General features: G+C 47.3%; 1 protein-coding gene across 2 annotated transcripts; it reads right to left on the bottom strand.

Annotated features, from left to right (window-relative positions):
- Positions 1 to 8926: 8926 nt before the first annotated feature.
- LOC124676219 (cytochrome P450 72A14-like) lies at positions 8927 to 12079 on the bottom strand. Of its 2 annotated transcripts, XM_047212293.1 has the most exons (5): positions 11746 to 12079; positions 10501 to 10727; positions 10175 to 10419; positions 9649 to 10033; positions 8927 to 9558 (listed from the first exon to the last, which is right to left on the bottom strand). In XM_047212293.1, the coding sequence occupies exons 1-5, from the start codon at positions 12059 to 12061 to the stop codon at positions 9130 to 9132; spliced, it is 1602 nt and encodes a 533-aa protein (XP_047068249.1). In that variant the 5' UTR covers positions 12062 to 12079; the 3' UTR covers positions 8927 to 9129. The 2 variants fall into 2 exon arrangements, with proteins under 2 accessions (XP_047068249.1, XP_047068248.1); XM_047212292.1 differs by having other exon boundaries at positions 10175 to 10727.
- Between the last annotated feature and the right edge of the window lie 2050 nt (positions 12080 to 14129).

Here is a 14129-nt window from a genome sequence, read left to right as displayed (position 1 = left end):
GTATGTGCTTAGTACATGCATCTTATCTTATTTTGTGCTTATTTACTGCTACATGCTTTGTTATCTAATCTCTACATTGCGTAATACATGTTTGAATAGTTAATTGTTGTAACTATGTTTGCAATGTTACCGAATGCGGTTTTAATGAAGCGAGTCATCATTAGAAGATAGTCGCCAAAAAAGGATCTGTAGCGACCATGTGCAACATTATGATGTAAGTTTGTGCTTAGTACAAGTTCCATACATTGTCTTATTTATGCAACTTGTTATTATCTTATATCTACATTGCATAATAAATGTTTGCATAGTTCATCGTTTAACTCTTTTTGCATTATTATCGGAATGCGGTTGTGATGAAGCAATCTTCATTAGAAGTGAGGCCCACAAAAACTTCGATATTTCTTCGATGCATCTTCTCATAGCCGTCAACCTAGACCATTGCTTTCATCAAACGAGTAAATATCTCAAGGTCTGTACTTTATAAAAGACATGGTATTGCTTGCTTTAAGATCTGTAGCTGATATGTTGACAAAGAGTACACAAGATTCAATCAAGGCGATTGCCAAATGTCAACGTGTTATTGATGATGCTAATAGAAGTCCTCAATGATTCTATGTAATTTTTTTATTTGGGCACATGAATTGCCTTGTAATTTTCCTACTTGTTTTATTTGTGTATGTAATTGTGTGTATCATTGATATCGAGATTTTAGGCTCATGAAATTTAATGCATGTTGACTAGTCAAACAAGTAGGGCACTACAACAGATTGGGCCGGCCCACTTACGGTAGTGTGGGACCCACTTTCATTTTGGGCCGGCCCACTTCTTTAGTAGGCCGGCCGGTTACACGATAGTGGGATCCACATGCTTATTGGGCGGCCCGCTATCTTGTTGGGCCGGCCCATTTGCTATATGGTGGTCCCACATGGTAAATGGGCCGGCCCTTTAACAGGAAGGTGGGACCCACATGTGTTTTTGGCCCGGCCCACTATCTTGTTGGGCCGGCCCACTTGCTATATGGTGGACCCCACATACTAAATGGGCCGACCCTTTAACTAGAAGGTGGGACCCACATGTGTTTTTGGGCCGGCCCACTATCTTGTTGGGCCGGCCCACTTGCTATATGGTGGACCCCACATACTAAATGGGCCGGCCTTTTAACAGGAAGGTGGGACCCACCTGTGCTTTTGGCCCGGCCCACTTGCTATATGGTGGACCCCACACACCAAGTGGGCCGGCCCTTTAACAGGAAAGTGGGACCCACCTGTGTTTTTGGCCCGGCCCACTATCTTGTTGGGCCGGCCCACTTGCTATATGGTGGACCCCACATACTAAATGGGCCGACCCTTTAAGCTGGAAAGTGGGACCCACTCGTGTTTTTGGCCCGGCCCACTTGCTACACGGTGGACCCCACACACTAAATGGGCCGGCCCTTTAACGAGAAAGTGGGACCCACATGTGTTTCGGCCCGGCCCACTTGCTTCTTGGGCCGGCCCGCAGTGCTGTAAGGTGGACCCCACATGTTAAATGGGCCGGCCCATTTAAGTTTTGACCCGATCAACCTTAGAGGTTAGGCCCGGCCCACGTAACTAATGGACCAGCCCAGCTATATAGTTGACCTGGTCAAACTATGTCGGCTGGCCCGGCCCGCTTAAGACGTGGCGGGCCTCGTGTGGGCCTACCATCTACCACGGGGTTTCGGCCGGTTAACGCCGTTAGCCGCCGGTTAACGGCGTCCGCCACGTGTCGCGTTGCATGACGTCAGCAGTCAACGGGCTCCCGGAAACACTTGCGCAACGGTCCGATTTTCCGTGGCGGAAGGGCGCCCAAGCGCGACGGACCAAAAAAACGTCGTTGGACTTTGCCTGACGCAGTTTCCACAACAGAACCCATATCGTCGGGTTAGGCCCATAGGCGACGAAAAATACCCCTTAGCGGACGATTTTGAGACGTTGTCTATCAGAACTTTTCTTGTAGTGATGACATGATGAATATTGTGAGATTTAATTGGGCATTACGACAAAGTACATAGACCGCTATCCAGCATGCATCTATGCCTAAAAAGTCCACCTTCAGGTTATCATCCGAACCCCTTCCAGTATTAAGTTGCAAAACAACAGACAATTTCATTAAGTATGGTGCGTTATGTAATCAATAACTACATCCTCGAACATAGCATCAATGTTTTATCCCTAGTGGCAATAGTACATCCATAACCTTAGAGGTTTTCGTCACTCCCCGCATTCACGGAGACATGAACCCACTATCGAGCATAAATACTCCCTCTTGGAGTTAAGAGTAAAAACTTGGCCGAGCCTCTAGTAATAACGGAGAGCATGCAAGATCATAAACAACACATAGGTAATAGATTGATAATCAACATAACATAGTATTCTCTATCCATCGGATCCCGACAAACACAACATATAGAATTACGGATAGATGATCTTGATCATGTTAGGCAGCTCACAAGATCCGACAATGAAGCACATGAGGAGAAGACAACCATCTAGCTACTGCTATGGACCCATAGTCCAGGGGTGAACTACTCACTCATCACTCCGGAGGCGACCATGGCGGTGAAGAGTCCTCCGGGAGATGAATCCCCTCTCCGGCGGGGTGCCGAGGTGATCTCCGAAATCCCCCGAGATGGGATTGGCGGCGGCGGCGTCTCGATGAGGTTTTCCGTATCGTGGCTCTCGATGCTGGGGGTTTCGCGACGAAGGCTTTAAGTAGGCGGAAGGGCGGAGTCGGAGGGGTCACGGGGGCCCCACACGGCAGGGCCGCGCGGGCCCCCCTCGGGCCGCGCCGCCCTAGTGTGGCGGCGCCCCGTGGCCCCACTTCGTCTTCTCTTCGGTCTTCTGGAAGCTTCGTGGCAAAATAGGCCCCTGGGCGTTGATTTCGTCCAATTCCGAGAATATTTCCTTTGTAGGATTTCTGAAACCAAAAACAGCAGAAACAGCAACTGGCTCTTCGGCATCTCGTTAATAGGTTAGTGCCGGAAAATGCATAAATACGACATATAATGTGTATAAAACATGTAGATATCATCAATAATGTGGCATGGAACATAAGAAATTATCGATACGTCGGAGATGTATCAGGGACACCCCATCAAACACCCCCGCGACGCCTCCCCCAGTGTCCACCTCGAAGCATAGCCTGCATAGCGAGAAAATTAATTAGGGGCCTTTTTTCTTTCCTAAAGAGGTCTATTCTATAAAACAACCTAAATCCTAAAAGATGCAAACACTATTATAAATAATCTATTTCTAATTATTTTTTCCCTAAATCCCATTTTTAAAATAATTTATATCCTAAACTGCCCTATTTTTCATGCATATTTATTTTAATTACCCTAAATACTACAACAATTAGCGTGCATATTTTAACTATCCTAAATACTACAACAATGAGCATGCATACTGCAACAATTATCATGCATATTCGTGCAAAATAAAGCTAAACATACATGCGAGCTTCTATTCTTGTAGACAGTGTTGGGCCTCCAAATGCAGAGGTTTGTAGAACAATAGCAAGTTTCCCTTAAGTGGATCACCCAAGGTTTATCGAACTCAGAGAGGTAGAGGTTAAAGATATCCCTCTCAAGCAACCCTGTAATTAAGATACAAGAAGTCTCCTGTGTCCCCAACATACCCAATACACTTGTCAGATGTATAGGTGCACTAGTTCGGCAAAGAGATAGTAAAATGCAAGTGATATGGATGAATATGAGTGGTAATAACAATCTGAAATAAATATGGCAGCAACTAAACATGCAGTAAAACAATAAATAAACGGCGATTCGATGTTTGGAAACAAGGCCTAAGGATCATACTTTCACTAGTTGTCACTCTCAACAACGATATTATAAAGGAATATAAATATAAGCACTTCACTATGATACTCTGAAAGACTCTCCGGCTGGATAACAAACACTAATTCACTGTGTAGGGCTGCAAAAGCAAACCTTAAAAATGTATTCCCAAGTACTAATGAACACCCCGCGCTGCACTTTGAGCATTCATAGACGGTACTAACACACCACAATTTCATAGAGACATCCAACTCAAATCATAATTCAGTGAACAAGTATTCTGTGAAATATAGCCTAAGAGACCCACACGGTGCACAGACTCCACCTTTACACACGTGGGACAAGGAGTCTCCGGAGATCACATAAGTAAAATCCACTTGAATAGCATAACGACATCTAGATTACAAAGCTCATGGTCACATAAAGATCACACCATGGGAGAGAGAGATGGACCACATAGCTACCGGTAGAGCCCTTAGCCCCGGTGGAGAACTACTCACTCCTCATCATGGGAGTCAGCAACGGCGATGGAGATGGCGGTGGAGTCCATGGAGATGGCTCTGGGGGCAATTCCCCGTCCCGGCAGGGTGCCGGAACAAAGACTTTTGTCCCCCAAATCTTATTTGCGACGGCAGCAGAGCTACGGAACTTTTCGTGGGTGGAAGCTGGTATATTTATGGTTTTTGCGTCGGGAGCTTTATATAGGCGGAAGGGCGAGGTCGGTGGCCGCCTTGGTGGCCCCCACCATGCTTAGGTGTGGCCAGAGGTGGGCCCGCGCCTAGGGGTGGTTTGGCCACCTCGGCGCCCCCCCCTCCGTCTCTGGTATGAACTACTGTCTTCGTTACGGTGAAACGTTAACTTCGGCTTTTGTGTTGTCCAATTCCGAGAATATTTCCTGTACAACTTCTCTGAAATACAAAACAGCAGAAAACATGGAACTGGCACTGTGGCATCTCGTCAATAGGTTAGTGCCGGAAATTCATGTAAGTGCCACGAAGTGTAAACAAAATATATAGAAATTGATGTAAAACAAGCATGGAGCATCAAAAATTATAGATACGTTTGCAACGTATTAGAGGGGAGGCAGTGCGCCGGCTTGCTCGGGTGGAGGAGGCGCAGCCGACTCGGGTGGAGGAGGGGAGCGGCCGAGGCGGCGGACTGGACAGCCGGCCTAGCCCCTCCCTCGGTGGAGGAGAAGCTACCGAGCTCCGGCCATGGCATCGGTGAGGATGAGGCCGGGAGGGAGGAGGGGGGCTCCAGCGGGTGGAGGAGGGGAGCGGCCGGAGGGGAGCGCGGGGGTGGCGGAGGTGGTGTGGGGACGGGTTCAATTCGGGACGAAAAATGGATAAGTGGCAAGATGGGATCGGGACACGAGATCTAGTGTTACCGAAGTCTTTGCCGTGCGCGGGAACTTCATGCACAACAAAGAAGCATGGCGCATGGCAAAGACTCCATTTGCCGTGTATGAGCGAACGACAAAGAAGTCTTTGCCGAGCAAGAGCACATGACAAAGCCTTTTCCTTCTTTTCTTTTCATTTCTTTCTTTTACTTTACTTTACTTTACTTTTCCTTTTCCTTTTCTTTATTTCCCTTTCTTTAATAATGCACTTACCAAGTCATAGACAAATTGAGCAAGCATTTGTTCTTGGAGGTGAGAGTCAACCCTTCTTAGTCAAACCTTTGATAGCTAAAGCTCTAATCATCACCATTGGGTGTTGATGATAAATGTTGAGGATAGAATTAATTTAGGTGAAAACCTATGGAACAAGGATCCATCAATAACTATTTTAAATCATAAAAGAATGTTCATAGTAGCAAATAGAGATTCCTAATACCAAATCTCTAAACCCTAGAAATGAAAATGATAGGAGAAGGTGAAAGGAAGCAGCTAGTGAGGAATAAGTTAATCATGTCTATTACATGCTTAAGTTTTGGAAATATTAGGGAATAAATTTAACTCTAATATGATAAGAAGGTATCATCTAGCACATAAAATCATAGGGAATAAGAAGCCCTAGCCCATTCTTAATGTTTTGAGTAGAAAAGTTATGGCATTGTGCTAAACCCTTGCTTAACCAATCACTATGACAGCTTAGTAATGTTTTTGAAGTAATCCTACTATCAAAGGTGAGGGAGAGTAAACCTAGCATCAACACACAATTGGGAACCTAATACATATTACCATCTTCCACTTATATATATTTCATATGATGAGTATGAGTAAGCCATAAGGTCATATATACCCCAAACTCAAGTATGAGTGAAGTGAATAGTTAATCAACCTTAACATGAATAAAGCTATCAACTCAACCTACCTTTCATACCATTCCTATGTAGGTGCATCCAACTATTGTTCTGAAACAAATAAAAGTCCCATGAGAGGAAAAATATCTACCTTAATCATTTCAAACCAAGTTTTTAGAAAATAATATCAATAGCTTTGCAATAAACCTAAACTAGTTTCTAAAGCCTTAGAAATATTTGGGCACATGAAATAATGCCATAATAACATATTATTAAATAGAAACCAAATATTAATCTTGCATGTGGACCTAGGATATAGGTGGAAGTTTGCTAGAAATGCCTTTTATAGAATCCATGGTTCCCCGGTGTGACCGTCTTCACATCGGGCGCTAACACTTAGCCGAGTCCTAGACGTGTAGGAGGAAGTGTCCTGCTGCGGGTATACCGGGGGCTAGAATGTGATACATTGTCCCAAACCTGGGTTTTCATGTGTCTCTAGCGGAAAAAACCTAAACTAATGAAAAATTACATTGGTGGAACCTCGCACGGAGAAATCTAGGGGGGTAGACCTGTCGGGGCACACACATATCACTGTTTCGGGGGAGAATGACCACCGGATCACCGAAATCCCACCAAGTATTGCATGTTGACCTAGGATATGTGTGGAAGTGTGGTGTGGAAGGTGTGATTCACCAAATGGTGCAAGACATAGCTCCGCGGTGTGACCTTCCTCACATTCGGGCGATAACACTTGGAACATTGTTGGATCTGTACGCTGAAGTGTCCCGTTGACGGAGGCTCGAATGTGCCAAAGGGTGCCAAACCTTTTTCTACATGTTTCTATGGACTAAATAAACCTAAACCTATGAAAAAGTACATTGGTGGAACCTCGCGCGGAGAAATCTAGGGAGTAAACCCGCCGGGGCACACGTATCGCCGTTTTCGGGGGGGGGATGGCTACCGGAGCAACGGAAACCGAATCTTGCACATGGACCTAGGGTATGTGTGTAATTGTGGTGGAAGGTGTGATTCACCAAATGGTGCAAGACATAGCTCCCCGGTGTGACCTTCCTCTCATTCGGGCGATAACACTTGGAAGATTGCTGGACCTATAGGCTCAAGTGTCCCAGTGCGGGTATACCGGGGGCTAGAATGTGCGAAAGGGTGCCAAAACTGGTTTTCCATGTGTCTATGGCCTAAAAAAAACCTAAACCTATGAAAAATTACATTCGTGCAACCTCGCGCAGAGAAATCTAGGGGGGTAAACCCGCCGAGGCACACGTATCGTCGTTTTCGGGGGGGGGGTGGCCGCCAGAGCACCGGAATCCCACCAAATCTTGCATGTGGACCTAGGATATGTGTGGAAGTGTGGTTTAAGGTGTGATTCACCAAATGGTGCAAGACATAGCTCCCCGTTGTGACCTTCCTCACATTCGGGCGATAACACTTGGAAGATTGCTGGACCTGTAGGCTGAAGTGTCCTGCTGCGGGTATACTGGAGGCTAGAATGTGCGAAAGGGTGCCAAACCTGGTTTTCCATGTGTCTATGGCTTAAAAAACTAAACCTTTGAAAAATTACATTGGTGGAATCTCGCTCAGAGAAATCTAGGGGGGTAAACCCGCCGGGGCACACATACGCCGTTTTCGAGGTGGAATGACCGCCGGAGCACCGAAATCCCACCAAATATTGCATGTGAATGTGCCAAAGGGTGCCAAACCTGGTTTTCCATGTGTTTATGGCCTAAAAAAACCTAAACCTATGAAAAAAAATATAATGGTGGATCCTCTCGTAGAGAAATCTAGGGGGTAGACCCGTCGAGGCACACATATCGCCGTTTGGGGGGGGGGATTGACCGCCGGAGCACCGGAATCCCACCAAATATTGCATGTGGACCTACGATATGTGTGGAAGTGTGGTGGAAGGTGTAATGGTGCAAAAAGTAGCTCCCTCATGTGACCTTGCTCACATTCGGACGATAACACTTACAAGATTCTTGGAAATGTCCCGCTACGGGTATATCGGGGGGGGGGGGGGCTAGGATATGTGTGAAAGTGTAGCTGAAGGTGTAATGGTGCAATACATAGCTCCCCGTTGTGACCTTTCTCACATTAGGGCGATAACACTTAGCAGATGCCTGGAAAGCGTGGTTTGCTCTGAAACCCTGATATGTGGGGGGGGAGATGAAGATGTAGAGTACTTGCCGTATTGCAAGTATATAAATAGTCAACAAAAAAAGTACACTAAAAACTTAAAAGTAATTTAAAAAATAAATGTAAGTATTAAAATAAATACAATAGAAATAAAAAAGCGAATGAAAATGCCAGCAGACGCACAACAAAGACAAAAACGCACGGCCAAGAGGATCTTTGCCATGAGTCGATGAATTCCTCACGGCAATGTCGTGCGCTCGTCGCCGTGCGTCGTTTCTTTGCCATGTGACACGTTTTGCTTTTCGACCTTATTCTTTACTGTGCGTTGACCTGGTGTATGCCGTGCGCCCTCCTTTGTTGTGCGCTTCTCTTGTTCTTTGCCGTGCAACATATCATTGACGTGCGTTGTAGCTAAGTTTTGCCGTGCACCATTTCTTTGTTGTGGGTATTGTTGTCGGCTCATGGCAAAGCCTTTGCCGTGCAGTCGGTGCACGGCAAAGACATTCCTCACGGCAACGTCGTTTTTTCCGGTAGTGCATGACTTTTTACATACCCCTTCATCTATCATCACAAATTTATTTGAAAATTAGTTAAATGGGGTGTCTAAAAAAGATAAAGGCCACATTAGAGTTTGTGTGTGTGGGCTTTAATTTGGGCAATGCGGAAAGTTTGTAATGATTTCATCTTTATTAGAATGAAATGTAAATAGAAATATTCATCTGAATTGCAAACCGCTTTTATTTATGTTTCTCACGCCAGTATCTTCGAAACTATATCCTACTTATTCTTATACAAATACTCCATATACAAATTAATCCATAAACATGCCTTTTACATGGGGACGAGTGGATAAATTCATAGAATCCACTAATAAATATATTGTAGTATTTCAAGCTATTGGATTTATGATGTGCAGCTCACGGAAGCTTCGTAAGCCTGAGTTGCGCGCCGTGCTCTGGCTGCAGCATGCCGAGGGGGAATGGCGCGTGCCTATAAGACGGCGAGAGCTCGAAGGAGAAGCGTCGCAGAATCATGGCGAGCCCCATCTTAGCCTCGAGCAGCGCGAAGTTTTGGCCAACACAGACGCGCGGCCCCCAGCCGAACGGGAAGAACGCCGGCGCGTCCGCGGACGCCTTGGAGATCCCCTGGGAAAATCTCTCTGGCCTGAACTCATCGGCGTCTGCGCCCCAAAGCTCCTTGTCGTGGTGGACACACATCACCGGCAGCATGAGCGCCACACCCGCTGGGTACCTGACGCCGCCAAGCTCCATGGGCTTGTACGTCTTACGCTGGAGCGCCGTCAGCGGCGTGTACAACCGCAACACCTCGTACAACACCATCGTCACCTGAAAATGTGGTTGCAATTTCAGGATGCAGCATTACTGCATTAGATCGATGATCTTTTCTCTAAGACAGAAGATTGCACTACAACTTACGATTTTCAGGCGACTTAAGCCGTCGTAATCCGGCGTGCTAGCGCCGAAGACGAGCATGACCTCCTCCCTGGCACGGTCCTGCCACTCTTGGTGCATGCAGAGCACAATCATCGTCCACGTGAGAAGCACCGACGTGGTCTCCGCGCCGGCGAAGTAGAACATCTTGCATTCTCCGATCACGTCGTCCGTTGTCATACCGGCGTCCGAGCTGCCGTCTCCCCTGCAGTCTGCCATGCTCGACTCCAGCAGCAACCCGAGAAGATCGTCGCTCCTTGCTTCGCCAGCTTTTAAGGCGTTCTCTCTTTTGGTGATGATCCCTCTTAGGATCCTCCCGATCTCCGCAGAAATGTGCTTCATCCTTTGGTTGGCTTTGGTAGGCAAGAACCTGCACATGAGACATCAGTACAATGTGTAGTTTTGTAGAAGACTTTCTCAACTTGTATTGTTTAGATTGGGGTTTCAGACGAAAGCCCTGTTTTCTACTAGTTTCAATGTAAATGTAGAAGGAGAGCAACAAAGAACTCACAGGTAACCAGGGATATGTATCTTGTTCATGGCCTGCAGGACGAGCAGGACCTGCTCCCCCTGAAGCTGAAATATCCTCACGCCCTCGAGGTAGCTGCTGCCGAATGCGGCGCGGGAGATGACATCCCCTGTCAGGTTCTGCATATCAGGCCAGACATCTACCTCGCATGGAAAATCACTGCCGACTACACCTTCCCATTTGTGTACCAGCTCTGTGCAACATTCGGCAAAAGCCGGCAACATGCGCTGAAAATGCAATATAAGTTTGTGTGAACATGGCCGAACCATTGAGAGTTTGTCTTGTTGATAACAGAATAAAAAGATAACCTTGAGCTTCTCCAGATGGAAGGCAGGGTTGATGATCCTTCTATGCTTAGCCCATTTTTCGCCTTCGTGGCTACCCAAACCGTTGTGCAACAACCTCTGAATTCGGCCAAGTGTGGGCGTGAGCTTCTCAAAGTGGCCGAACTTGTTGGACAGAACTTCTCTCACCAGTTCAGGTTTTGTGATAGTCACTCTAGGCATCGGCCCAAACCAAGTGATCGAAGTTTTACCTGTCAAACAATTTTGCTAATTACGGCGAGTATTCATTTTCAGTTGGTAGATTTATCTATGTGGAGCAATTGTTAGACCATCGTAAAATATGATGCTGCCAACAATGTTGCTAGAGCATTAGAGTGCCGGTTACCTCCACACTCCACGCATCGACTAAAATAAAAAACGTTGGAGTATTTGTTAAGTACTTGGACTGTGGGAGTATATCATTCCGTTTGTTGAGCATGGGAGAGTACTATGAGATGCGACAGAAGATGTGGCTAGGTCATTAGATTACATAGAGAGTTAATTAGCGTGTACCACCAAACCCGATGCATCCATAGAAAAAGTCATGGTGGGATCTAAGGCCTATTCATGATCCTACTACTACGGGTACCTTTCCAATTGAACTATTGAGTTGGATATAAGGAGAAATTCTACTAGCGTAGCCAATATGAGTAAGATGGACTTTTCTTGTTAATGTTGTTCTGGCCGGCTTTCTTATCTATGAAGGAACTGCAGTATAGTAGAATTAAACTTTATAATGAAGTGGGGAAATCAGCACAAGAGCGATGTGCACTTGGAAAAAGAACTTCCAAATGTATGGTACCGAAGAGATCATCATATGAACCTACTTGTCAGTGAAATATCCATATTCTGTTTTTCAAGTTTCAACACATGTAAAGCAATGCCGACGACCAAATTGCCCCGACAAATGTGTAGTCTACACTGCACATCCAACCGCGCATTTCTTAGACTTTTGTAAGCCGTTCGACCTTGACATTTTAAGCCTCGTGCGAATAACATTCAGCTTACATCGCAAGACACAGTGACTGACGGATGATCTTCTATTGTCTTATCTTAAGCAAACAACAAAACTGTACGTCAGGCATGACAGGGTGATTGTATCCCAGTCCACCAGCTATAATTAAAAGCGAGTTATTTGTTGAGCACGTGTTATTTACCGTGCGGCAAAGGTAAACTAATGGGTGCTGCGGTCAAGGAAAAAAATAAAGCAAAGAGAACGCGAACACGCACCGTGCTCCTTCATGGCATGGTGGAACAGCGGCATCGCCCGCGGCACGATGTCGTGGCAGCCGAGCGGCATGGTCCGGGACCTTGCTTCCTTGTTGAGCCGCACGAGCAGCTGCGCGTCGCCGGCAAGGGAGCGGTACGCCGTCCCCCGGAGCCCCTGCGAGCGCAGCGCCCGCTCCAGGCGCCGTGGCCGCCACCACGCCCACTCCAGCACCCTCACGGCGCACCACGCCAGAACCGCGCCGGCGACGGAGAATAGCAGCAGCTGCCGGTCCTCCCATGGAGAAGCAAGTGGTGATCCTATCCCGCTCGTGACCATGCTCACTTGCTCAGCCGCCAGTGGTGATCCTATCCCGCTCGTGACCATGCTCACATGCTCACTTGAACAGGCCGGCGCAGCCGAAGGGGAGTGGGGACTTGATATTTTTCCTCGCTTGTGCTGATCAAATGGGTGCATCGGTGGTGGCCACTCACCAAAAAGACATACCTTATGTTGACATCTCATGTCTATCTCTCATCGTTCAGTGCTTTGAGATGTGTGCTGCTCTTTTTTCAGAAAGCCCACTCACCTCTGTTCAACCTTCAGATTAAGTCCATCGTTTTTTTGTAGCTCGCCCCATTCGTTTCAGATATATTTACATGTTTCTATTCCGGTCTGCCACCTCACATTCCACGCATATCTGGCCATGGGCTGCCCAGCCCGAGGCCCCGCCAGAAAATTTTGGATCTGGGTCTAGAAATGTTGGCCCGATGACCGGCCAGGCCTGGGTAGTCAAAAAACATGAAACAGTGAAGCGGGCTGGCAAGCGACACGACGGCCTGACGAGCTTTAGTGATTTTTGACCGCGTTGGGCTTGGGGCTAGTTTTGCAAGTTGGGCTTTTTTCGGCCCGACCTGAAGCCTGACCCAACTTGGAGAACGCGGACGGGGAGGCGAAGTGGCGGCAGTGGCAACTGGACTCCCACTTGGAGAAAGTGGACGGGGAGGCGAAGCAGCGATGGTAGTAGCTGGACTCCCGCTTGGATAACGCGGGGCGGCGGCGCCATCCCGTGCTTGGTGTGTACTGGTACGACTTGCGGAGGTGTGTCGCGTCTAAGCGCTTCTTCTCTGCCTCCGATTTCTCGTTGGCGCCTCTGTTCCCACCGCGCTCGCTTGAGCTTCCACCGCGGGCAATCTGACTGCCGCCTTGATCGGTCGACCCGCGTTTGGATACCATGACGCTGCGGCGGCAATGGATCTACACGCGGGCGTCAATTGCTCGCCGGAGCGTGGGCGGATTTCTCGTCGGTGGGGAGGCGGAGCGGCGCCGATTCGGATGGGATTTGGACCGCATCAACCTCTCCGTGCGGGATATATACGGGCGGATAGGGTTTTGGGGCTGCGGCTCGGATCCAATTTCCAGGCCAGACCGCATATCCAGTGTCTGATCTGGCCCAAAAAAAAGGACATAAAACCGCATATCAGCCCAAACTGCCATATCCACGAGTTGCTCTTAGACGTCTCCTTTGAGGAACGTAAGGAGGCCGCAGGGATTCAACATCGGCGCGATCGTTGGGGGCTAGGGCGGCCTACAGGACTTGCAAGTGAGGGCTGCTGCTGCTCGCGGAGGATTGCAGGCCAGGGCAACGCATTCGGGTGGTTGGTTGGGTGTCGGGGTTTCCCTACCTCGTGAAATAAATCGCCCAAATTTATATGTAAAAACATTTTTGTAGGTAAAGACAAAGGCGGTGGATAAACATTACGGGCGACCGAGGGGAGTTTGAGGGCGCACTGCAGGTTTTCCCCCAAGTTTAGCTCTTTGGTCCCCAGATGTCCATCATAAGAGTGGCAACAATAGTATGTCAGGGAAAATAGCAGAATAGCTTGGTCAAAGATGTAGTAGCCGGGACAAATAATATGAGGACAATCCTCCTCGTGGCAACCATGAGAAAGATCCAAAATCGACCCGATGGAAATTACAATCTTCCAACACCGGCATTAGCATCGAGAAGGAGATCTTGTCGATCATCGAAGAGCCAAAGAACACTTATTGTAGACGATATCATCTCCATTGTGTCAGAGAACAAGACGAAGATAGATACCAAAACCCTAACCTAATATATGAAAATACTACTTTTATTAAAAACTCTACACATAGATTAGGTTCCACACCCCTCCTAACACCGAAGAGGCCGGCTGGAGGAGACGGTGCCGATCTATGGAGGTGGATGCGACTCTAAGTTTTCAGGAGGCGGCTCTGAAGAGGAGAAAGAAAACTGAAGCCAAGATGTCCATCTTAATTTGGTTGGATACAACCGGGATTTCTCACATTACCCTTTTTAGATTTCCGAACCTTCGTGGAATTTGAAAACCCACAAAATCACTTAAAACAATGGTTAGAACATTAT

Source organism: Lolium rigidum, chromosome 7 (genome assembly GCF_022539505.1).
Source record: "Lolium rigidum isolate FL_2022 chromosome 7, APGP_CSIRO_Lrig_0.1, whole genome shotgun sequence".
Classification (NCBI taxonomy): Eukaryota; Viridiplantae; Streptophyta; class Magnoliopsida; order Poales; family Poaceae; genus Lolium; species Lolium rigidum.
This window is presented reverse-complemented; position numbering and strand designations above follow the sequence as displayed.

Coding starts and splice junctions, on each gene's coding strand:
- LOC124676219 (XM_047212292.1), bottom strand. CDS start 12,061: ATGGTCACGAGCGGGATAGGATCACCACTTGCTTCTCCATGGGAGGAC. Junction 10,034..10,174: donor ATACATATCCCTGGTTACCT/GTGAGTTCTTTG, acceptor TCTCATGTGCAG/GTTCTTGCCTACCAAAGCCA. Junction 9,559..9,648: donor GCTTAAGTCGCCTGAAAATC/GTAAGTTGTAGT, acceptor CCACATTTTCAG/GTGACGATGGTGTTGTACGA.